We start from the raw sequence: 26,960 nt of genomic DNA on the forward strand, positions 1-26,960 counted from the left end.
GTCTGTTAAAAAACAGATTTGTACCTGTTTTAAAATGTTTTAATTATTATTTTTGTTTAAATTATAACACACCACATACAATCTTAAACAACTGCATTCTTTCACTTTCTGAAATATAAACCTAGTTCAAATAAAATGGCATATGAAAATATCTTTGTTCACTAATCCTGGCAACAACAAACATTATCAAAAGCTAATTCTAGAACGAAAAAAAAAAAGTCTCTTGAGACGCCAAAATATGTGTGATAATAAAATGGTGTCACGACCCAAAAAAGTTGTGAACCACTGGTGTAATGTCATACAATGTAACCTTACAGTGACATTTGTCTCTGACTTTTATCTTTCCTGTTTAGGAACAATATACTGTATAATAATACAAAAACAGAATAATAATCTGTAACCGTGGGTCGTTGGCTAATGTGTAATTTGTGGTAATGCATGGAGGCTCCCGACAGTTGGTCGATTTCTACTCGTTTTCAATTTGTATTTTTTATTCATGTACACACAGGTGGGTGAACACTTAACCCATGACTAAAATGTCCAATGCTTAGCTTATCTATTCATTTATGGATCTGATCATGTATGAGAAACTAAAACTAAAGTTGTTCCTCATGTGGGGACGTTTAACTCCTTCTCAGCATCTGCAGTAGTGTCCAAATGGTTTTTCATTGTTCCCAGTTCTACTGTAGCAGTAGCTCCTGGAGGACACACACACACACACACACACACATTAGTCAGATGAAATAGCTCTGCCATGTTGCATCAAATTCAAAAGGAATTTATTTGAAAACGTGATCTGGCACAGGGGTTTTCAACCTTAGGGTCTGGACCCGATTTGGGGCCACAAGACACTGGGAGGTCGTTGTCAGATTCCTTAAAGAAACTAAGATTTTTTAACAATTTGAGCTCATTTTTGCTTATTTTTACCCTTTTTCTGCACGACACCAAACTTGCCATACTTTAACCTACTTTCATCACTTTTTCTTGTCATAGTTTTGCTCATTTCAATGCATTTTTGGCACTTATAATATATGATATATAATGTTGCATATGTTGACCCATTATTGTCACTTTTAACCTCTTTATGAAGGTAGATATGTTGCAAAATGAGAGCGCTTATAGAATGTGTTATGAGAGTTTATAAAATGTGATATGAGAGCTAATAGAATGTGATGAGCTTGTGTATAAAAAATCCCCACACATGAAATGAATTTCATGTCACAAATGATGGAAAAAATATGAACCTGTAAATTTAAAAATGAAACCGAAAGAAAATCTTCACAACTGCATGATCTGAATGTGAAGTCACAAAAAAATATTCACAAATGTGTATACAGGTATTTACACAAATAAAATGACATGTAATCCAACATTTACTCACATGTTTTTTAAATTACTTGTGCCAATTATCGTTTACAATCGCAACTCTGCGATTACAACTTCTCCAATCTGCCGCTACAGATCGACAAACTACTTTTTTCATGTGAATCTGCACTACTTAACTTTTGCAAAACATTTTGTGAGATGTCTGTTAAAAAACAGATTTGTATCTGTTTTAAAATGTTTTAATTATTATTTTTGTTTAAATTATAACACACCACATACAATCTTAAACAACTGCATTCTTTCACTTTCTGAAATATAAACCTCGTTCAAATACAATGGCATATAAAAATATCTTTGTTCACTAAACCTGGCAACAACAAACATTATCAAAAGCTAATTCTAGAACGAAAAAAAAAAAGTCTCTTGAGACGCCAAAATATGTGTGATATTAGAATGGTGTCACGACCCAAAAAAGTTGTGAACCACTGGTGTAATGTCATACAATGTAACCCTACAGTGACATTTGTCTCTGACTTTTATCTTTCCTGTTTAGGAACAATATATAATAATACAAAAGGTAATGTGTAATTTGTGGTAATGCATGGAGGCTCCCGACAGTTAGTCGATTTCTACTCTAGTTTCCAATTTGTATTTTTTATTCATGTACCCCATGACAATTTGCATACCCCAAAGGGGTACCCGTACCACACTTCAGAAACCTGGGGTCTAGGACAATAAACTTGAGGCTAAATGAATTTCCAGACCTGTTAGCAGCTGCTGAACAGCGTTCCTGTCTTCTGCTACATAGAAAGAAGCAAAGAGGAAAAAGACTCCACCGAGGATTCCCACAAAGGGGAGCAGCAGCAGGCTGTACTGCAGACTGTGGAAGCTCCAATCAGAGCTCTCAGGTCTAGATGCATGTATGGCATCAGAGATCTACCAATGGAAGAGCAACAACATCATTAGTGCTCACACACAGGTGAAGGTGTGGTGGTGGGTCTCACCACTCCTAGCAGGAAGGGACTCCCAGCGTCACCCAGTAGGTGACCCACAATGATCTGAAGGGCTTCAGCCGTGGCTCGTCTGGTTGGCATGACAACATACTGAGAGCAAAGACGCACACAAAGTACCATAATGACTTTCAGTTTTTCAGTGGAAGTTTACAGTATATTGACGTGCATTTGACCAGACATGGGCGGCCCTCCGTCTAATTTTGTGCAGCCCCCAAAATAAATGCACAAAATGACAAAAAATGACAACAAAAAACAGTAAAAAATACACAAAATCATTCAAAAAAATTACAAAATTACATAAAATGCACAAAAGAAAAAAGTTATTTAAAAAAAAATTCAAAACATTTCCTGAAAAACTCATTTACATGTATACACAAAATTCTATACACACGCTGTATATATGTATACAGTGTTAGAAGTTGCCCATTTGTGCATTAGACTCACCAGTAGCATATCAGCCAGTACAGCCCAGTTAAGAGAGAGCAGCAGTTCCCCAATAAAGATGAACACCTGACAGAAGACAGAAGATCCAGTAGGAAAAATGATCAGTTGGATCCCATACGGATAAAAATCTTTAATGAATTAGTTTATAAAGTTTAGCATGAAACATGACTTCTCTGTGAGATAAATGACAGCTGTAACTCGCAACTCCCACCATCCGAATATGTCAACACACTGACTAGAATCTGCTGTTTCAACTTCAAGGGACAACATCAACACAACAGCACCATCTGCTGTTGGGCCAGCAGTACTAACTCTACATTGGCTAATCAAATCTTCACTCCAGTGTGTTGCATGTCATATAAATTTGATTGTTTTCTGTAGAGTTTGCAAGCCAAAATATATCGCCAGCGTAATATTGTAATTGGACCCAGCGGAATTTCGACCCTGTCTGCTTATATGGACCTCCTCCCTTTCTATTTTAAAATGTAAAGTACAAAATGAAGCAGAAAGCGGTCACTGGCCTGATTTTATCTTTAATTTATAACACTAGTACAGTGCCCGTCGGAAATATGTATTCATGTGGGAGCATAAGGTGTATATTTGCGGGTGCAAAATGTGGGTTTAATTGGTTTAATTCTATGGAACATGTGCATGACTTCATCACTTTAATATTTTTCTGTATGGCGTATTTTTCTATAACGTATGTTTTTTGGAGTCATGTGTATTTGTGTATCTTTCTGTTGTCTTTTTGTGCATAAATGTTTGCTGTTTTTTTTTTATTGTAACATTTTTTGTAATGTATGTTTTTTTGGAGTCATGTGTATTTTTGTATAATTATTGTTTTTGTTGCTATTGTAGTGTGATTCAGGAGTAATTTTGTTTATTTTTTGTATAAATATTTAGTTTTGTGTATTTTGAGCCATTTTCATATTTTTGTTGTAGCTTTCTGTAAATGTATGTTTTTTTGAAGTCAAGAACAGTGCCCGTCGGAAGTATGTATTCATATAGTGGGAGCTTAAGAAGAGTTGTCAATTATGGGCATAATAATAACAACATACTCTATAGCATTATAGAGGGGTATATTTGCAGGTGCAAAATAAAATAGCGTGTGCAATTTCCCTGGTTTAATTCTATGAGACATGTGCATGATAAGTGTGTTGTTTTTTTAACTCATTTTTATATTTTTTTCATTTGGTGTTTTTTTCTGTAATGTACAGTGCCCGTCGGAAGTATGCATTCATGTTGGATTAAAAGTATTTAGTTTAGTGTATTTTGAGTCATTTTGATGTTTTTGTTGTCGTTTGGTGTATTTTTCTGTGTTGTCTTTTGTGTAATTTTTGTATTTGTGTGTGTGAGAGAGACTCTCTACCTTGGACACAAATCTCCTCCGTTGGTTCTCTCACACACGCGCGCTGCTGAGAAATGTGCAGCTTTCAACACAGCAGCCATTGCCGTCAATAACTTCCGGGTGAGGTCTGTCCGGTCTAAATAGCGAACGGTCAAACTAACATGAAAATAAACGTTTCGAAATGTCATCACCAAATAAAGAACAGGAAAAAAGTATTTTTTCTCAAAAGAGAAAAGAGAATTCCACGGGAGCTCGTGCACGCACCGGAAGTGAGCTATGCTGTGAAATAGATATAGATGGCCCGCTAGCGCCCCCTCACACCCTGAGGTCAAAAGTTGAATAGGTTTCATTTCGGGGCCGTCCAGAAGTGAAATAAAATTAAAATAAACATTTTGAAATGACCAAATTACTCTAAAATAACAGATACACACACTCGGGGTATTTGAAACCCGTCGACCAAGTTTCAGGTCCAACTCGCACCACGTCGGGGAGATATTTGCTCCACACACACACACACACACACACAGACGTCCCTTGCTTTTTAAGTTAGATTAAAGGGATAGACCAATATGGGTTTTTTAGGGCCGATATGATACCGATTTTTTTACCATCAGCCTTAGCCAATGACCGATACACACTGCCAATTTTCTTGAGCCAATATTTGGAGCTGATACTACTTTTGCTCCCTCAATTTCCATCATAAAAATTACACAATGATGATAACAAATGGTACTAGTCTCAATTTTGAAAGAAGGAACATTTATTGAAATTAACAAAGGTGAGGTAGAACGACAACGAGTAAAAAATGTTTAACAAATATTAAAAACAGGTGATGTAGAACAAAAACAAGTAAAAAAATATTTCTGCTCTCTGTAAATAATGCGGATCAGTGAACGCAGCAGCCAGCATCGGCCGACACCGATACACGTAAAAAACGCAAAAACTGGCCATTAACATCAGCCGGCCGATGTATCGGTCTATCCCTAGAATTGATGCAAAACATTTTGTAGTCAACATTATCAATTAGTAACCTAACTGATAATTAGTAATCATTATTGTATATGTTACACACATTGTGGTTGGCGGGAATCTCGAGATTGACTATATACCCCCCGCCCCCAGATAGAATCTCAAACTCTCCCTAAGGTACTGGTGTAATAAAAATGTTTTCACTTCATAACAGAAATGATGTCACTCACATATGTTGCAGGAATGCTTGCCGAGGCAACAAAGATGGTGATGAACAGACAGGGCACTGACCCAATCATTCCCACTACGCAGATGAAGGGGTCTGCGTTTGGCATCTTGTCTCTGAAGTGCCTGGACAGAGCACTGCCAGTAACTCCTCCTATGATACCCGTTGCCACGGTTACAACACCAAAGATTAAACTGCACAGGCAGAGGGAAAGAGTGTGTGGTGAGTGACTGAAAAGGACTTGAGTGAGTCTATTGTTTGAGGTGGTGCAGGTCAAAGGTCACGGTCACCTGTCAGTGGGGTCACATGGCTCGTTGGTGCACGGAGGGCGGATTCCCTGAGTGACGTGAGCTCTGGACAGGAAGGTCGGCATCCAGAAGGCCAGAGCTCCAGTCAGGAAGGCCAGAGCGGTGACTCCTAACGTCGACCACACGTAACTTTTACTAAAACCAAAGAACACAAAGAAGGAGAGAAAACAATATATATATATATATTGTTATATACTGTATATATAACAATATATATATATACTGTATATATAAATATGCAGAATTTATTTAGTGACAGATCCTCTACTGCCTTTTCCTATGATTCCATCATTTGTTGTGTCATAAACAAGCCACTGCAAACTTTGGAAACCATTAAACCAGAGCGACCCCTACAGTCCTACAGTCCAATGAACAAACACAAAGGTTTGTTTATCTGTTCAATGGATCCCCATAAAGATTCTAGTACGTGTAAGAACAGAAAAAATATATAGACAGTTAAAAATATACATGGACATTACATAAAAAGGTACATCAAGACACCTTTTCATTTCACCAACAAATAAATAAAAAATACATGATATATACATTGAGATCAATAAAATTGTGATTTTAAAGTGAATGATATGTATAATATAATATTATTGAATATTATATTATATATATTATTCAAAAAGAAGACAAAAAGAATCTTGCTGGAGTTATTACGCGGAAGTCATGGAAACGTCAAAGCGATTGCCTCTGACAAAGACTGACAGTTGTCAGTCGAAACATGTCATGAGATCAAAGTGGATTTCCTGAGGAACAGTCGTCTGAATAAATGAAACCTTAACATATCACAGTACCAGATGTTTTGCAGATGTAATGTCAGGTTTGGGTTCCTACATTTTCAAAATGTACTTGATGTCTTTCAGGTAAGAGCTCCGCTTTCCGACTCCTTCCCCTTGGGTTTCTGTTGCTTCTCTGGGTGGGTGTGGACATAAGAAGACCAGCAGGGCCAGTCCAACCAAACCCAGGATGGGAGTAATCTGAAATCAACCAACCAATCAATCAATATATCAATCAATCCACAGCATAGCCTACTAAAATTGTGAGCTATACCTGTTGGATAAGTGTGCGTATTCATAGTACTGAATATTTCAAATACAGACTTGAAACATATTTTTAAATATTGGCAGATTTAGAAAATATTGAGATCTTGAGTACATTATATGTTCAGAATACAAATATATTTAAATGCAAATGCATTTCATATCCGTATACATCTAAAATAATTCAATAACTAGATTGCTCACACAATCGTCCGCTAAACGCCAAATTTCCTCCTTTCCAGATATTGTCAGTTATTGGATCAATGACATCATAGTACCATGATAAAACAAACTTTAAAGGCTTGGAAAAAATTATATCCCATTAATAACAAAACACTAGGTCCTAATGTATAAGTACTCCCATCATTTTTTTTAAATTGCAATAAAATCTGCAAATAGACAATCAACTTTATTGGTTTATTTGTTATCTCATAATCACAATTATAGTTGTTTAATTCGGGATGTCCCGATACAACTTTTTAATTTTCGATATACCGCTATTGCAGCCTTGCGTATCAGCCGATACCAATATCTATCTGATATCAGCATGAATCACATTTTTTTTTTTCTTTAATAAAAAAATAATAATGACTTATTTTGTAGTGTGGAATGTTAGAAAAGTCTTGATTAAGTGATGTTACTCAAACAGAGAACAATAGTCAGCAACAGTAGAATGTATGAGAAAAAATATTAATAACCAAATGGTTACATACATTTTAACCTTCAACATAATATCTACAGTATTCTACAATTGAATAAAATAAAAAAAAATTAATTGTAAAAGAATAAAAATATTGATAAATCCCAAAATTTGAATCCGATATTGTCACGTCCTCCACCTCTAGCGCCACTTAGGGGCAATGTTTCCCTGTTTACTTTTCTTTTTTTCAGTGGTGCTGTGAGTGAGTGGCCTGATTGCTGATGAGTTCCAGCTGCAGGATGCAATCAGCAGCCGCATATAGGTGGCACCCTGAACATCAGTCAGTGCCAGATCGTAAGCAACTCAGAGCTCAACTCAGCGATCTTCCACTCGATCAGCTCCTGCTTCCGCCTTGTCCCGTCTCGCCTCTGCCTGTTCCTGCTCATCTGTTTGTCTGCCTCCGTCTGTTTTGGGTCGTGGGGACTCCCCCCAATTCCAGCCTGGATCCTCTGTTCCCCAGAATCCCTAACCATCCTGTCCATGTCAGCACTAGACTCTGCCTTCGCTCTGTTGCCTGCCCTCCTCATCCTCGGCCCCGCCTCCCTGAAGACTCAGTTAGCCTCGCACTTTCTAGTGGACCCCAGGTTAGTTTCAGTCCTTTGCTTAGTCCATCTCTACAGACTCATTATTGCTAAACCCTTTCAGTTAATCCCTCTCTCCGCTCTTCCACCAGGTCTTGCCAGCTCCCTCAGTTATTTCATAAAACAGTTCAATTCAGTTCTGCCTCCGTGTGTTTGTCATCAGCACCTGAGCTTTTACCCGCCCTGTAACAGATATTCGTTTTCAGGCTAATATCTATATCGGATCGGGACACCCCTAGTTGAAATAAAAATGGTTTTAGTGAGAGCGTTGTTACCCTGAGAGCCCATCGCCAGTCACGTGTGAGCGCAGCAGTCCCAGCACCAGTTATGTATCCCAGTCCGCTGAAATCACATGAAGAAGACATTGATACAGTGGCATTTATATGATTACGTTTCCAAGGAGCTACATGATCCAGGGTTGTGGTCAATTACATTTTACCAATTACATTTTCAATTATCCATGTTCAATTAAAACTAAACTACAATAATGGTGGCTGGCATTTTTTCCAATTACAATTAAAACTACAATTATCATTTTCCCCCTAAAAGTCAATTACAATTACATTGTGAATTACTGAAGCTCTATGTCAATTAATCACAATTAGCTAACCTGAAATAAATAAGCCCATAAAACATAACCTCTTGTGTTAGCTTCCTGTTAGCATCTCTTATGATAACGAGTCAGTTTGAACCATGTCTTTAATCAGCTGAAAATGACACTAAAACATACTGTATTATCTATCATCTAATTTGTTTTTCATCTCTTGGTTACCATGTTAGGCTCATATATCAATAAAAATATTGGTATTAATATTTTTGGTGTGGGCATTTGAGTCTTTTTTTTTGTCAAAAATGGTAAAGTGACAGGTAGTGGAAAAACTTAATCCCAACCATATTTTAATAATTACGTATGTGTAAGACACAGAACTGTTACATGGTTCCACAGGTTTGAGTTTTAATTAAATTGTAATTGACAGTTTTTATAGAATTTCCATGACAGTTTCAACTACAGTCAATTATCTGAACCCAATTACAATTTAATTACGATTAAAATAGCAATATGTTTTTTCAATTACAATTATAAATGCTCAATTGTATCTAATTACTAATTACGCAATTATATATGATCATGTCAGGGTCAATTATATTTGTAAAGTAAATCAAAGTGAAATAAAAAGCATGGGGTAATATTCCAACCTTCCAACGGGAATGCAGATGTAGAAAATGCAGATGATGAGACTTCGTTTACTCCCAGTAAAGAGGTCAGCTATGATGGTGGGGGCCAGAGTGGAGTAACTGGCTTCTCCCACTCCGACCAGCGATCGCAACAGCACGAGGAGCCAGAAGTGCTAAACAGGAGGCAACACAGAGTCAGCTCTGATTGGTCCACAACACAACCGTCAACACTGGGCCCTTTAAAATCATATGAGGCCTGTACTACGAAGCTGGATTTCCTCTTATCTCGCTAACTTCTGAGATTTAATTGGTGTGTGCTGTACTACGACGCTGAAAGAAAGAAAAAACAAAATTTCATTTGTTGAATTTTTTAAAAATTTGGTCGTGATTCAATGACCATGGCAAAATGTAGGCCCCAGGGTGAGACCAGTTGAGAACCCCTGCTCACAGCATCAGCAGGAACATACTACAGTGAAACAATGCGCTCGCATCCCTGTGTGCATGTGATAAATTGAGGGCAGTGGCTAACCTTACGGTTGCCGTATCAATATACCGACATTCTATCCGTACACAGCGCCATACCTGTCAAGTATCCCGTTTTGGCCAGGAAACTCCCGTTTTTTACCCCTCTTTCCCGCCATCTTCCCGTATTAGTATTTTGCCGTAAATATCCCGTATTTTAATGTAATAATAATTAAATGATGCCTTACTAAACTGAACACCGTCACTAGCCTCCTGAGAACTACCACCTGAAATGGCCTGAGTGGCAGTTCTCGCGAGATTAGTGGTGATAGCGACAACAAACCCGGAAACAACTCAGAAAAGAGATGATGAATGAATGAAGTGCCGGCGAAAAAAAAAAAAAGAACTGAGATTTTAGCGTCTCCCACAGCAGAAGGAACACATAAGTAAGTCAACATGAAAAAACAGCCAATCACAAGCTCCACAAATATACACTGCTTTAAAAAAAGTGTTAAAGAATGTAAAGTCTGCAACAAATGTGTCTAATAAGTCATTAGTGAGAGTGAGTGAACATGAGAAATTCAGAAAATATACCATGAAAATAAAATGTTAATGTCTAACTTAAAGACAAGCAACGTGAAATTAACAGTAAATATGCAACGTGTTGACTTGTATATAAACTGTAAGTATATTAAATAAACACATGTGCTTCATATACACATTTATGTTTTTATTTAGGCTGTTTTATAATTTAGAAATTAGGGCTGGGCGATATATCGAGATTGAAGATGTATTGAGTTTTCTATTTTGGCGATATAGAAAACTAGAATATTTCATATATGAAACAAAATATTAGTTTTAGGAGTCATTGATTTTACTTCTCAGAACAACATGTAAAGCTCAGTTAGATGAATTAATGAGTGCACATATTGATCAACTGTTTACCCTAGAATTGTCTTTCTGGTCAGACTTTATTTGATAAAATTATCTAGATTTATATCATATATCACCATTTTGAGAAAATATATTAAGATATGAGTTTTGGTTCATATCACCAGCCCTAGTAGGAATGTTCACAGCATTTCAATGTTAAAGATCAACCTACCAGATTGTAATCAACCTAGTTGCTTGAACAGGAAAACAACACCAGCACAGAGTAAATACAGGATAACCTTTTTATTGCCTACCTGGTATGGGTGACAAATGAATAAACTCTTTTCTGAAATCTAAGTTTTGGCTTTCAAATACTAACACGTAACCATACGTGTTTCTGTGATCAGGATTCAGGGCAGCAGCTGTCTGCTCTGCTTTATGCACATTTCCTCAGAAACAGTGACATAATGACATTTATATAACAATATATATTTTAAAAGTGTTAGTTAGTTTTACTTGACTTCCAAGGAGATAAATACAGTTAATTCCTAAATCTATAGCAAAAAGAAAGTCTTTAAATGTATGTTGATGCCTCTGTCACACCAACATTTCCTTATAAGTCCTTGGATGAGATTGTAATTGAGTAAACAGAGCAGAGGAAGGAAACTGCAGCAACAACAGGAAGTTACATCTTAAAGCTTTTGTGGGTTTTATTTTAATCTCTTGAGTGTGAGTGTGTGTTTCTAACTTACCGACGGACCAACGAAAGAGCTGCCAGCTGCACACGCGAACCAAACGATCAAACCACCGATGATGATGTGTTTTCTGTTGTAACGATCGCCAAAGTAACCAAAGACAGGTGCCAGCAGAGACAAGCTAACGATGAACACTGGAAATACATTCATTAAATCATTTCCTCTGCAAGACAGGTTGAGATACAACAAAGCAATTATTTAAGGTTCACATTTTTAGTTAATGATTTGAAGTACTTTCTAAATGAAGTATCCATAACTTTTGTATGCACAAAAAATCAGTAATAATAACAATAATACATGCTATGGAAAAAAGTATTAGGCCCCGTTTGTGTTTCAATGTTCACTCCACTAAAAGTCAATGTTCATGCTGGAGCATACTAAGACATTTTGGACAATGTTATGTTTCCATCTTTGTGGTAGTTTGGACTGGCCCACACTGATCCCTAATCTCAGTCCTTCTCATCAAACATCAGTGCCTGACCTTATACATACTCTACAACAGACAACTGTCGGCCCAAACGCACAAGACGAAAATAAAAATGTACAAAATGACAACGAAATGACCAAAAAACATGCAAAACGAGAACAGAAATACACAAAATGAGAGAAAAATACACAAGATAACAACAGAAATACAAAAATGACAGAAAAACATAAAACAAGAACACAAAATGAGGACAGAAATCCCCAAAATGACAGAAAAATATGCAAAATGACAAGACAAATACACAAAATAACAAGACAAATACACAAAATAACAGAAAAATGTACAAAAGTCAGAAGACAAACACACAAAACAAGAGAAAAATATACAAAACAACAGGAATACAAAATGACAGAAAAATATACAAAGCAACAACAAACTAAACAAAACGACATGCTGAAATTCCCAAAATGGCAGAAAAATATACAAAACAAGAAAAATACCAAATGACAGAGAAATATAATAAATAGAAAACACACAAAACGACTAAAAAAACATACAAGGAAAAAAACAAAAATACACCAAATGATTCCAAAAACACAGAAACGCTTTGTTCTTTCCCATAATAAAGCTGAGATTGGTCATCATTCTAAATTCCTATTATTCTTATTTTTGGCAAATAATGTATTTAAGATACTTGTATTTTATTGGATGAAAAGCTGTCAAAACTATGTGTGATTTTTTGCTGTCACAACAAATTATTGATTTTATACAAGGAAACTAAACCATAAAAATGATTCCAGTAAAAATAGAAAACTATTTAAATGAGCATAAATAACATGGAAATGACATCAGATAATTATAGACCTGTACTTTGAAGTATTTTGACTTTTTTGCGTGCTATTGTCGCATCAAACTGAAATGTGTGTCATTGTTTATTGTTGTGTTAAATGTGTTAAACTTCTTTCATTGAGACTTTTTGTATGAATAAATGACAAATACTTGTTTGTAGGAGTCCAGCTGTGCTGTCACTTAGAGCAAAGACTGTCTGAATGATGGAAAGGACTCCTGGATGAGTAAAGACAAATAAACAGTTAGAACAGTTAACAGTCATAATTTATAGAAAAAGCTTCAACAAAAAAAAAAACACAAAAAAAAAAACCAATAAAAATAAGGAATCTGACCTGCCACTGTGTATCGTTCCATGTAGTTGAGCAGGTTGATGTAGCAGAGCACAGCTACAGCTATGTAGGCACGTTTAGGAGGAATACTTGGTGTATCTGCTGCATTAGGAGTGAGAGAGGCCAGACTGTGTGATGGGTACATGTCATCTAGAGCAGAGACGGAGGCCATGCTGCACCGAGGGGAAGAAACAGTGGGAGATGGAGACTCTGAGCCCTTTGGCTCCATCTCAGCACCTGCTTCTTCACCTGAAGGTACAAAGTGATGTCACAGCTTGAACTTGTTTTAACTTTATGCACCTGGGGGGATTCCAGAAAGCGGGTTATGTTCAAACTCTGAGTATGTTCGGGTTCAAATGAGGTTAACTCAGTCTCTGAGTATTCCATTCCTGAAAGCGAGGTAAGTTTTATTATGAGTATGTCACCATGGTAACATTCTCAGTAAACTGAACCTGCTCGCTAGAAGGTTTTGTCTAAAAGTGCGTTCACACCGAACGTGACTAAAGCAACTGAAGTGACTAGATTACATTCAAAATCAATGTAAATGATGCAACTTCAAGCGACCCTACTTGTGTGATTCCAGTGACTAAGTCCTGCGCAACCTAGTTTCAAGCGACTTCAAGCGACAACTCCCTTTTTATGTTGTACTTAAGTACAGTAACAAAGTATTTGTACTTTGTTACTTGTCATCTCTGATTATCTGTGAACTGAACCTGATTGCTGGCAGGTTTTGTGGCTCCACCTTGTTTGTTGATTCCAAATCTGATCGATGTTGAGGCTTAAATAATTAGAGTTGCTCTACGCCCTAGGTTCCCAAAGAGGGGTACGGGTACCCACTGGATACTAAAAGTTTCCCATCGCAGGGTATGTTAACTCAGAGTTTATGGATAGGCTCAGAGTTTGTTGAACCTCCTTTCTGAAATACCCCCCTGGGTAGATTAGTTAGTCTTCATGACCACTTCTCTACCTAAATACATTGATGCACTGCTACGATTTGAGCAGGTGTGTCTCGACTGTATCATCAAACATGTCTTTTACAGCATTTTTTACAAAAGTGCTGCCATAAGATGAAAATGAAGTTAAAACATGAACAGACATTTTCACTTTCACTAGTGTCTCACACACAGGTCAGTGAGTCCCAACAGTGTGTGCATTTTGCATGACGTTTCTTACCTAACAACATAGAGCCACACGGTTTAACGGCTAAGGCCATTCCACAATGTTCTGTTACAATACACACATGCTGTTTATGCTTAGGAGCTAAAAAAAGTGTGTGAAAAAGCGACTCACGGGTTTGTCGATGGCAAAGTTTCTATTCACACTTCTGGGCTCGTTCCATCGTTGCAGATCTGCTAGAGTTGGGAAACGACATCGCTCTCAGTGAAGCAAACACAGAAGCGTTGCAACATGACTAAGGAAATATTAAGTTAGCGAAGTGACCGGCCTTTTTGTGTTGGTCATATGCTTTCACAATACAACACAACATCCTTACATTAACTTTGCTCCCTTCCATCTGGACACACGCGTGTTTAAAATACAGCAATGGGCCATGTCTATTTACAAACCTAGAAAAGTGTTGCATTACTTTTTTATTCAATATAATACATAAAAAAAATATTAGCTATTGTTATTATCCTGTAGATATGTACAAATACCTGAATGTTCATTAAAGAGACCACATTTTAGCCACTAATTCAGAAAAAGATTAATCTGTCAAATAACGTGTGTAAATTCGGGTAAGTCATGTTTCCCATGATGGTTATCATTACACCGTCTGTCATTTTATTTTACAACATCACACAAAAAGCACAGAGGCAGGTAGGAGTACATGTGCTCATAGCAGCCAAACCACTTCCCTTTTAGCATTTTGTCAGATAAGAAAAAAAATAAAAGACTTCAAAAAGCAAACTTAATACCACACTGTCAATGGGAACGATATGGACACAAGTGAATTCAAATTTAAGAGGCTATTTCTCCTGTTTTCCTTTCTTTTTACTAAATTATTACTTATTTACATGTAACAGGAAGGAGGTAATGATTTGATTTCAATCGATATCTCATTTTCAGTTTTGATTATTGGTTTCATTCACAGAGCAGATTGATCATTAATTCACAGTGAAAGACTTGATTTTAGACAAATGGAAGCAGGCAACTGTGACCGCGTTAATGACACTCACACTGACTGACCATATATAACAGTGATCAGCTAATCCTTCTGAGCATTTGAATTGCATAATAAAACATTATCTATTGATATTTTCACTTAAGAGTTTTGTGACTCTCAACTGGTCCAGGAGCAATAAGTTTAGCGTCAGCACAATGATTTAGGATGTGAAGAAAGTGAAGCAGAATTAATCTTTCAAAGCCAATAAAACCAACATTATTATCTTTGAGCTGATATCACCTTCAATGTTAATACTAATCAATGAAAACCTTTAAAAGAATAAATAATTAGGAGCTATACCTTTTTATTTTTATTTATTTATTTTTTTTGCTTTGAATACTCTAATAATGATCCAGCAATCATGATGCTCACTATCTAAAAACAATGAGTAAATTAATACAGCAATGATCCAGTCTACACAATACGGAAGAGGATTAAGGCCAATTTCGATGGAGTATAGAACTTTGGGCAAGTTGATGTTTAGAGAGTAAAGTAATATATAAAGTCGAGATTAAAGTACGATGTGCAAACTGCCAATAAACTCGAAGAAGAAGAAGAAGAAGAAGAAGAAGAAGAAGAAGAAGAAGAAGAAGAAGAAGAAGAAATTCTACAAAATTTGTTTCAATTACGAATGCTTGAAATATGCTTGAGAATGTTCATGGACATAATATTTTCATTTAAATGTTCACCTGCACTACTCATCAATGCACTACTGCACTATTATCTTATTATTATTATTATTGTATTTTTTATTTCATTTCATTATTATTATTATTATTATTATTATTATTATTATTATTATTACTATTATTATCTTGTTATTTTATTTAGTTTGCACATATTAGTCTAACTACTCTTTATATTTATGTTTATATACTTCTTTTTTATTTATTTTTTCTAGTTGATTGTTATTATTAGTCTAACTACTCTTTATATTTATGTTATACTTCTTTTTTTTATTTATTTTTATTTATTCTAGTTGATTGTTATTATTTAATGTTTACACTATCAGAGAGAGCACAGGTCACCAAGAAAAATTCCTCGTATGTATTCAATACATGACTTGGTCAATAAAGTTGATTCTGATTCTGATTCTGAAATAGAAGTAAAGTTCTGCTGTGTACCAGCTTATGTTGTATAGCTAAGGAAGCAACAAGAACAATTTAAGTAATGAATTTACCTTTAAGAAAAGAGCAAATAAAAGCAATAAAAAAAAGGAAATTATGAAGAAATGGCTAATTAGATGGGATAATGATTATAATGGTTGGACATATTATAATATACAGAAATCAATCAATGCACAGGCAGTGAAGTGGAAGAAAAGAATGGAGGCGGTTGCGCTAACTAGATTGTGGTTTGATTATACAGTTATAAATAAAGGCAGTGGCTATCAGTACGGTTGCCGTATAAATATACCGACACTTTATCCGTACGCAGCACCCCTATTTGGCCAGTTTAGGTCACGTGACTAAGACTAAACCTTTTCCTGAACCTAACCTTAACCCTAACCCCAAAAATTGTTGAGGAATTGGGTTATCCCTAACCCTAACCCTCAACCTAACCCTAGACGCGACGTACTTGTACTTCGGTAATCTTACCAATAGTACCGGAGGTTGTCCGTACGGCAAACGTACACATAGTCACTTTCTTAAATAAAACACTGGTGTTAATAGGTAAACATCAATCAGATGTATGTGAAGAACGCAAAGTTACTGAAAATGTCAAACATATAATACTATTTTGTAAGAAGTATAAGAAAGAGAGACTAAAGCTAATGGAAAAGATCAGAAAGCGAGAAAAGAAATGGAAAATGGAGGATATACTAGGCATACACACGGAGCACGGATACAGAACTATTTATATCATAGAATATAAAGATACATTTTTTTCTTTAAAGCACTAGTGAAATAAAGTAGATTTCGAGCTCATGATAGCCTACTCCGATACAATAGGTGGCGATATGCTCCAGTCAAGTTATGGTTGCAACCCTCCAGAAAACAAAAAAAGGAAGAAGAAACAACGGGCAGGGCGACGAAGAAGAAGAAGAAGAATGTCGAGAGTTGCGAGGGGAAAATAGAGGGACGGGGTTAGATACTAACTAATAACCTAACATTGTTACCTCAAAATATCCAATCTGAATAGAGCTGCGTTGTATTTGCACCGCTATGACAGAACCTCAGTCGGCACTGTTACTCAGGAGACAGCTTGCAGGTAATGAATCCCCGGCGGACACGAAGCTAACGGCTAGCTAACGGCTGATATCAAAGTGGTTTTTTGAACATTTAAACATAATTTATGGTTTACGGACACGTCCACCGTCTGTGAACTAGAGAGCACATCATCTCCATGTCGTGCGTGTATCTTGACTTTGTGGAATAATCGCAGGCGAGCCTCTGTCAGAAGTTCTAAATGCCCTTGTTTTGTACTAAGTGGTGACCATCTTATCTTGTGACACACTTCCGAATATTTCGATGTAGCAGCCGCAAAAAGGCTTTACAATTGCTAATCAGGGATCCTGAAATTATAGTTTGTCTGTTTAATTCAATGTTTATACCTGACCGCTACAAAATAACAATCTCGGAGTTTAAAGACGTTTAAATAGCTAACTCTTAATTTGCTACTTGAAAATCCAACTATTTCACTTACTTGATGTTAATAGACAATTCTGAACGGTTTGATAGACAGATTAACGTAGTTGAGAAGACAAAAACGCACTGAAGACAGTCGAACATTCCCTGTAGCAATTACTGCAGTTAGAATTCTATCAACAGATAAACTGGTCACCAGTTGAACCGTGACACGCGCCGGGCTAACTGAAACCTGGTGTTAGCCCGTGCGTGTTACTTAGCTTGTAACGTTCAGTTGTTCTCAGTTAGTGACACCTTAACTCGTTAAACGCTGCGTTCAACCACAAAGTCGGGGTCAATCCTCACATCAGTATTTAATCACAGTTCTCCTGTCTTACGTTCTGACTATAACTGTCACCACCACTTTAGCCGAGGATGCTAGTTGTTGGCTAATGTTAGCGACTGTCAAAAGCTAACGAGGTTCAACACATTCTGTGGTCAAATTTTTGTTTTCACACTAGTACATTCGACACTTTTATTATCAGCAACTTCCCAGCACTATTAATGTCCTGGTTTTAAAAAGTACAGCAATCTGACATAACCCTGCATGCTGCACGATACTTGGGTCGATATACCGTATATTGTGATTCTGATTTATTGTGATTATTGTAACAGTTGTTGCATTTTTTGTTTATTTGTTTTCCTTATCAAAAACAAAGAATCATTAAAACATTTTACAAGTCATATATTTAAAAAAAGAAAAGAAAAAAAGCACATTAAAAGTCATTGAGTCGACACTATAAGGGTTTCCCGATCCATTATTGATGTCAGATATTGGTCTGATATCAGTCTTAAAAAAAAGAGTATCAGATTATATCAGGCCTTAATCATATTTTATATTTACAAAATAATGTAAATTGGTTTGATTGGGTTAATTGAGGTTATTTTTAAGGAGGCACCGACAAAAAGATTATGCAAATTATAAATACCATTGCATTTATGGCTCTGAATGTATACTAACCCCACTAAAATTAAATCATTGCAATTGATTAAATCAATATCAATGCTCAAAGAATAAATCTATTTATAAAAAATTAAAATGTTATATAACTTATTAATCCATCCATCCATTTTCACACCCACTTATTCCCTTTTTATTCAGGGTCGCGGGGGTCTGCCGGTGCCAATCTCCGGCTCTCATTGGGCGCTGAGCGGGGATACACCCTGGACAGGGCGTAACTTATTAATGCACAATAGAAAATGTAATTAAATAAAAAAATGTTTAACTTGACCCTATTCATACGTGAAATAATATTGTACAGGCCTATAACAGACTGAGCTGCTGGAAGAGAGTCAAATTAAATATGTTCTCTGCTTTTATTGCGGTGTGCATCATTTCTTTTGCGCGCTGCTTTAATCCGATCCAATAATGCAGACCAAATAGTGTCGTGATGAAGGTCAGAGGATCTCTGTGAAACATGCGCTGACAGACTTAAACCAGATTAATGCTGCCGTGTGGTCCGTGTTAACCGAGGGCTACATATAACTACATTGATGTGACACAGAAACAGTAAATAAAACTTACTGCTCTGTCTTAAACTGCTCATAAAGCACTTTATTGCTCAGATGTATTAAATTACAGCTGCTCCGCGAGTCCGCAAATAAGTTGGCCCGTTTCCAGACAAGCACGTCACAGCATCCTGTTTTGGTCTGATTGTTTTGGTGAGAAAAGAGCACCAAAAATGCACTTTTGCGCCATTTTCGGTGGCTGAAATTTTGGTGCATCACTACCGTATATTGTGATTTGATAGTATCAATTGTTGCATTTTTTATTCTTTTTTTCCTTATCAAAAACAATGTTGAATCATACATTTCTAAAAACAATGTAAGTCATATTATCAAAAAAAAACAAAACAATCCACATCAGTGACATCACAGGTCAGTGAGTTGAACTGCACATTATTGTGCACTACTGTAAGGGTTTTCTGATCCAATATTGATTTCAGATATCAGTCCAATATTATAAAGAAAAGGAGTTTCAGATTATAACAGCCCTCTAAAATCTCCAATATAATATATATATATATATATATATATATATATATTGTTTTAATGGGTTAATTGAGGGTTTTTTTTAGGGATGCACTGAAATTAAAATGAATACCCGAAAACGAAAACCACAAATGAGCAAGCCAAGGCTCATAAACGAAATAAATTATTTCATAAATTATTTAATTATTAGGCTACTAAAGTCACTAAAACAAGGCAAATTCCATGAATTCATATTAAATCTTCAAATATTACATTTAAAAATATATGTATTTATGAATTAATTATTTAGCACTGACACTCCAACAATGCACAATATAAGATCACTGAGGGAGAGGCAAGGTTACACATGGCTGCTTCATGCCCACAGTTAACAGAAAGACTACATTTCCCACAATGTCAACAGACTTGTTACGCCTCTACTTCCCATTTAACTTGGTAGTTTAAACGAAGGACACACATCAACACACCGAGGCGGCCATATGCGGTGCCAACATATTTAGATAAAAAATTAGGAAAACGTTCTAAAAATTCCATTTAATATGTTTTTATATTTTAATATATGTTGTTTACAGTGTTGGGCGGTGACGCGTTACCGCCCCAACGTCACTTTTAACAGTAACTAGTACTGTAACGCAATATATATTTAAAGAAATAACGCCGTTACTGTTACAATATGTCCGCTAGTTTTCTAGCTGCAGTGTAATTCCCGTTTACAGTGGCGCTACATATTTTTGCGGGATGCCGTGCCATACACGGTAAAACAGGAAAAGAAGAAGCATTGTCAGCGTGTTTCTGTTTACATCACGTGCGCCAATCATGGCGAGTCAATGCAGGAGCAGGACGAGCTTCTCGGAGTGGGAATACGCGCATTATTTTTGTCTCCAAAAGATGCGTCAGTGAAGCTAAGCTAACGCTGCGACTGGATTTTAATGGACTGTGACTGTAATCCAGGAACAGGTCAGCCAAAGTATTGCACGGTATGTTGTTGTAAATATGCAGCCTGTTGCTGCTGCTGAGTCACTGCTAACAGCAGCTCATTAGCCTGATATGTTTAGCATTTATTTTTACAAGCATTTTCAACAGCAGAATGTGCACCTGGAATATGCACAGTTTACTTTACATTACTGTGCTAAGGCTGAAAAATTACTGTTTTAGTTTTGGAGCAGCTGTTTTGTGCTTTATATGCACATCATTTCTGGTTGTTTTATAGGAGTTGATCAACAGTGGATTATTATATCATTACAGCACTGATATGAAGCTGTACGGACACAAATGACCCAAAATAAATAATACATTCTTCAATTCTAACTCAAAAGTTACTTTTTCCAGTAACGCATTACTTTTTGGTGTAAGTAATCAAAATAGTAACTGAGTTACTTTGTTAATGAAGTAACTAGTAGCGGTCAATAGTTCCTTTTTTTTCAGTAACTAGCGCAACGCTGGTTGTTTATTGGTAATACATTAAACACATTTTTGTTATAAACATTTCCACTACAATTACGCTTTAAATTTAGAAGTGAGAATAGAGAGCTTAGCTTTGACTGCAGGTTTGTGTCGTTTCTTTTGCAGTTTTAGAAAAGACGCACGTGTCCACTTTCCTCTGTATAATGTGTTATGTCACTGTTATATGAGCTGTGATCTTTTTTTCTTCTTGTAGAGCTAAACAAAAACCCAGTGGAGGGCTTCTCAGCAGGTCTCATTGAGGATAATGATCTGTACAGATGGGAAGTTCTTATCATCGGGCCTCCAGACACTCTGTAGTAAGTGTGACCCACAGTCAGAGTCATGGTTCACAGTTTGTGACCATTATTGATTGTCATGTTGTTATCATATAGTACAAAAAATATCTACCTGTTCTGTTTTCACAGTGAAGGTGGTGTGTTTAAAGCTCATCTGACATTTCCCAAAGACTACCCTCTCAGGCCTCCTAAAATGAAGTTTATCACAGATATCTGGCACCCTAACGGTAGGTACAAACACAGCCTTTGTTATAATTAACAGCTGTAACAACTCTGCAAAGAAAATGTATTTATAAAGCAAAGTAAAGTGAGCGAATCAATTCAGGTTCATTGTACACCCAAATCATTATTTTTTTTTTTAGTTTTTTTTAGAAACTAAAGCTGGATCATTTCACTGAACAACTTTCCCAAAGCTTGAGCTGATCTTTGTATTGCTTCAATTTGAATTATACTGGAAATCCTGCAGCTCTCATTTTCACAGAAAGGGCGTTGGAGTCAGTGTTCTTAACTCATATTAACACATGGGAGACATTCAGATTAGTACACAGCTTTCACTGAATTATGGCAACATGAGACGTCATGAACTGCATTCACCAAAGAAAATGTTGTAGGATGCCTAAGCTGTACCCCTCAGTCAGTATAACCCCTCAGAGTCAGAATTACCCCTCAGAGTCAGTATAACCCCTCAGAGTCGGAATTACCCCTCGGAGTCGGAATTACCCCTCGGAGTCGGAATTACCCCTCGGAGTCTGTATCACACCTCGGAGTCAATATAAGTTATGTTTGTTGAGTTTTTGAAGTTTTTCTTGTAAAGTGATCTGGATTTGTTTAGTCTCTGAGTTTGACTTAAAAAATAAATAAACGTAAGATGACTTAATTGAATTCACAGTTGTTATTTGCATGTTTTTTTCAAGAGTTTTCTAACAACTAAAGGGTGTTTTGGTTTTCTTATGGGACTGAAACCAATGTTGAATGTCTGCCAGAAAAACAAACTAACATTTGACCAGATGTTTGTCACTGTCAAAAGCAGATTATCTAAAGAATAGAATGTTGGTGATTGATTGCGGCTTCAATATTTATTATACAGCATTTTCTGATGCTTTATTTTAATGTAATCCATGTGAACTTCTTTGTTTTGTAGTGGACAAGAACGGAGACGTATGTATTTCTATTTTACACGAGCCGGGAGAGGACAAGTATGGCTACGAGAAGCCAGAGGAGCGCTGGCTGCCCATCCACACAGTGGAAACCATCATGATTAGTGTTATTTCTATGCTGGCAGACCCCAACGGGGACTCACCAGCCAATGTCGACGCTGCAGTAAGTGGATCATAGTTTTGTTTTTCAGACCACGTTTTAAAAATCCTCAATGACTAAGATTTTAAGATAAAATTGTTTTATGTACTGTAATGAAGAGGAGAATGGACGATAAAGTGTTTAATAATGAGTCGCTCCTGTCTTACAGAAAGAGTGGAGGGAGGACAGACACGGTGCATTCAAGAGGAAAGTCGCCCGCTGTGTACGAAAAAGCCAAGAGACGGCGTTTGAGTGATATTCAGTGATTCAGCTTCATGTTTTCAGGGCAAGTATAAGACACTCAGCTCTTTACAAACGGAACCTCAGGTTTTTATTGATATGTATCACAAAAACATTCAAATACAGGATAAACTGCTCAACTGGTTTGCTTTGCTAAAACGGTCAAAATTACAGTTAAACTATGTTTTTGAACAGTAATTCTGCCCAATTTAGGAAATTAAAATTGTAACCTCTGTCTCTGCTTTGAACTTTTTTTCTTCATTTGCTAACATTATTTGTTTTGTATAATATAATGTAAAATATTATCACTTTGGAAAGGCGTGTCAACTTGTTTTAATTCAAGGGCCACACAGGCCAGTTTGATATCAAGTGGGCCTTATTTTAGGTGGAAAAGCAAGTTAAGTGTAAATACCCTGTAAAATAATGGAAGTTACACACAATATCATATCTTTAAATTTCCTTGAGTTTTTGATACTTTTTTATTCAATTTGAAGGAACATTGCTGGAAACATTTTAATAAAATTGCAGGCTTTCGGAAAAGATAGATTTATTTTTCAACAATTTGCTATCATGCTATTAAATGACTGTCTTTATCAATCAATTTTTATTTATATAGTGTAAATTACAACAAAGGTCATCTCATAGCGCTATCAAAATATAAAATTCATAATAAGGAAAAAACAACAAAATCCACATGAACAAGCATTTAGCGACAGTGGGAAGAAACAACTTCCATTTAACAGGTATTATTATGTGATAAAAGCTTGGGAAAAATGTGTGTCTGGGTAAATATGAATATGGATATTCATTGAATTTATGTATTTGGAAGGGTTGAGATATCTACATATAAATTACTTGGTATTTTTACACAATGATTCATGTTTTCTGAGATTCTGACTTTATCCTGCGGGCTGAATTTGATGCCCTAAGGAGCCAGATTTGGCCCCCGGGCCTTGAGTTTGTCACATACGACCTCAGACGTTATCTCTGCCAAGTATGTAATATTTTCACTGGCGTTAATTCATTTTTCAGCCTGTTATTGGATTGTATTAATGTTTGTCAAAACACACAGACAGATTTGATGTGATCAATGTGTAAGACCACTTAAGCACATAAGTTCTGATTGGATTTTGTCACATCAAAGCAATCAATAGATGCTTTGATGCTTTCCTTATGAAAAAACTTGTAAGGACACATCAAAGCAATCAGGTGCTTATGAAAAAACTCAGACACCCAATCAGTAGATGCTTTCCTTATGAAGTAACTCATTAGGACACATCAAAGCAATCATAGATGCCTCTGAGGAAGACTGACAGTTGGCAGTCGAAACATGTCAAGAGATCAAAGTAAATTTCCTTAACATGATATTTATGTATGTTATTTATTATGATATAATGTCCTAATCGTATTCTGTCATTTGCTGTGTTTTTGTCAGGTTTCCAATTAAAAATCTGAATGGCACAGTTTCCTGTACTCTTCCACCACGTCCACCTCATCCTCCTTTGACTTTGTGTTTAAAAGAGTGGTGCAGTACATAGCGATATGAAAGAGAGAGAGACTACCAAGGCTGACAGAAAATTGCCCAGCAAGTGCCAACTCAAATTGATGACAGAACCCGGATGTTACGGCACAAGATTTTCACCTCTACGAACTGCTTCAACCTTCAGGAAGTTTTTGTAAAGACATGTATATATGACAGACTAAAACTGGATAATATATATGTGCTCCCCACCCCCCACCCCTTGCTGCCCTTCAAGACTCTTACACCGAGTGAATACTTAGTACTGCTTTGGATGAGTTCCTTCCTTTATGTCCGTTTTATTTCTTTAATTTCTTTCCTGGATATGTTCTTCTTAATATAGTTTTCACCAGAGATTTTAAGTAGGAAAAGGAGTGTGACCTCTAACGAACTCGATCATCAGCAGGAGAACTTAAAAATGGCTTAAAATGTATTGCCATATTCTCTGTTCTCATCACAAATAATGTAGGTTTTTTACCCCCTAACACAGTTGACTTTAGAGAGTTCCAGTTCCTGCATGCAGAATATAGTTTGATCTTCCTTCAAAAAGTGCCTCCTTATAAAAAAAAAAAAAACTCCCTCTGCTTTAAGTCAGTTAAAATGTTGGCGGACAAAAAAGGCAAGAGAAATGCACACGTTTCTGTAGCCTGTACATGTACACAGGTGTGCTGTGTAGCAATAAGTCCCTAAAATCAAAGTCTACATGTTTTCCTTTTAATATCTTGATGGAAAAGGAGGCCGTCCTCTCTGATATACTCTGCTTTATTTGCTCCTCTTCTGTGTTTTGCATGAGTTCTTTTACTTCCCTCGGGTTGCTTGGTTCTGGTCTTTTAGTTGTGAGCGTTTTGAGTGATAATGTTTCACAGTTTGATTCACCGATTGATGTTTCTCCTACAGTTCATAAGCTCACATTTGCTCTGCTCACTGAACTCTTACAGTTTTGCCTGATGTACAGAGACAAGAAGAATACTGATGTATATTTTCATGTATGAAATGTGTCACCTGTAGTGAGTTATTCTAAAACATGACCCTTTTTTTCCCAATAATTACTTGTGCATTCAATTGGAGGATGAGTGGATTATAACAAAAATGTGTTATTAAATATTTTAACATTTAGGTTTTGAAATATCTACTTCATCTCTACGTCATGATCTCTATTGGCGCATTTCTTTATGAAAGCTGTTTGACATTTTGGTTAGCCATCTTTCAAAGGGATCCTCAAATTTGGCCAAATTTTTTTGAAATGTACTTATTAGAACGTCTTTGCTCAACAAAACACATTATGCACTATATTCATTTAATTGCCTTTTAAAAAATGGGACTACTTTACCATTTTAGAGCGTGTGTTCCTCCATCTTGAAATCACGTGGTTGATGATGTCACATGGCCCCACTGCCTGTAAACATCCCATTGTTTTCTATTGGAGTGAAGCGTTCAGCCTGATTTTTAGATCATTTAACAGTTTTTTTTAGATAATTTTATATTTTTTTTAGATCATTTAGTAGCGTTTTCAGTCAATATTACAACCTGTGCTGCATTTGGTTAGTCCTTCAACAGTCCGTGATTACTCTAACTTCAGCCACCAGAGCATCAGCTGCACACTGTTTAGGGCAGGGGTTCTCAACCTTGGGGTCAGGACCCAATTTGAGGTCGTGAGACACTGGGAGCCAGATGCCTTCAAGAAACTTTTAAGAGTATTTAAAAACAATTTGAGCACTTTTTTTTTTTGCTTATTTTTACCCTTTTTCTTTTGTAATCACTTTTTTTGCCATATTTTTGCTCTTTTTAATGTATTTTTGCTGCATTACTCACATTTCTGCTACCTCATCCACTTTTAATGCCTTTTTTTGCAAATGTTTTCCACTTTAAAGCCATTTTCAGCACTTATAAACCCTCTCTACTAATTTTTCCACCTGTCACATATGTTGATCCATTATTGTCACTTTTAACCTTTTTCACCATATTTCATGCTTATTTTTGCCAATTTAACTGCATCCAAAATTTGTTATGCTCATTATTTTCCAGTTTAATTGTTCTTTTTAAAAATACACCCGGTCTTTGGCACCTTTATATTGTGGATTGTGGGTAGAAAAGTTTGACAACCACTGGTTTAAGGGAGGCTAAAGGTCCGTAAGGAGAGCTCCTTTTCTCTGCATCATTGTCTACTACCAAATTACAGAGTTGGAACTGTCGCCTCTTTAGTCACAACTGTTTTTATCCTCTTTCGGTAAACAAGAAAGGTTTACATCAACATCTTGAACTTTTCCGGATTTTTTAGAGGAACAAAAAGCAGTGCAAGTCATTTTGACTGACAGACAACAATGGGATGTTTACAGGCTGTGGGGCCATGTGACATCATCAATCACTTGATTTCAAGATGGCGGAACACAGAATCAAAAACTGTAAAGAAGACTTATTTTTAAAAGGCAAATAAATGAATTTGGTGCATAATAATGTGTTTTGTTATGCATATATCTTCTAATAAGGACATTTCTAAGATTTCAGGCCAAATGTGTAAAAACAGTGGAGGATCTCTTTAAAAGAGTAA

General features: G+C 36.3%; 2 protein-coding genes across 9 annotated transcripts; one reads left to right on the forward strand and one right to left on the reverse strand.

Annotated features, from left to right (window-relative positions):
• Nucleotides 1–420: 420 nt before the first annotated feature.
• Nucleotides 421–18,062, reverse strand: spns3 (SPNS lysolipid transporter 3, sphingosine-1-phosphate (putative)). Of its 7 annotated transcripts, none has more exons than XM_028466717.1 (14): nt 17,965–18,062; nt 14,126–14,184; nt 12,839–13,084; nt 12,657–12,722; nt 11,228–11,364; nt 9,162–9,313; nt 8,240–8,306; nt 6,478–6,620; nt 5,617–5,769; nt 5,331–5,520; nt 2,784–2,849; nt 2,331–2,429; nt 2,091–2,262; nt 421–698 (listed from the first exon to the last, which is right to left on the reverse strand). In XM_028466717.1, exons 3-14 carry the CDS (start codon nt 13,062–13,064, stop codon nt 610–612), a joined length of 1,560 nt encoding a protein of 519 aa, XP_028322518.1. In that variant the 5' UTR covers nt 13,065–13,084; nt 14,126–14,184; nt 17,965–18,062; the 3' UTR covers nt 421–609. The 7 variants fall into 7 exon arrangements, with proteins under 7 accessions (XP_028322518.1, XP_028322517.1, XP_028322516.1 ...); XM_028466716.1 differs by having other exon boundaries at nt 14,126–14,187; nt 17,965–18,037; XM_028466715.1 differs by having other exon boundaries at nt 17,646–17,993.
• Nucleotides 16,994–25,528, forward strand: ube2g1a (ubiquitin-conjugating enzyme E2G 1a (UBC7 homolog, yeast)). Of its 2 annotated transcripts, none has more exons than XM_028466719.1 (6): nt 16,994–17,210; nt 21,276–21,378; nt 21,487–21,584; nt 22,499–22,677; nt 22,823–22,939; nt 24,329–25,528. In XM_028466719.1, exons 1-5 carry the CDS (start codon nt 17,165–17,167, stop codon nt 22,907–22,909), a joined length of 513 nt encoding a protein of 170 aa, XP_028322520.1. In that variant the 5' UTR covers nt 16,994–17,164; the 3' UTR covers nt 22,910–22,939; nt 24,329–25,528. The 2 variants fall into 2 exon arrangements, with proteins under 2 accessions (XP_028322520.1, XP_028322521.1); XM_028466720.1 differs by lacking the exon at nt 16,994–17,210 and adding an exon at nt 20,451–20,575.
• The last annotated feature ends 1,432 nt before the right edge of the window (nt 25,529–26,960 follow it).

The sequence above is a fragment of the Gouania willdenowi genome, chromosome 14 (genome assembly GCF_900634775.1).
Source record: "Gouania willdenowi chromosome 14, fGouWil2.1, whole genome shotgun sequence".
In the NCBI taxonomy this organism is placed as follows: domain Eukaryota; kingdom Metazoa; phylum Chordata; class Actinopteri; order Blenniiformes; family Gobiesocidae; genus Gouania; species Gouania willdenowi.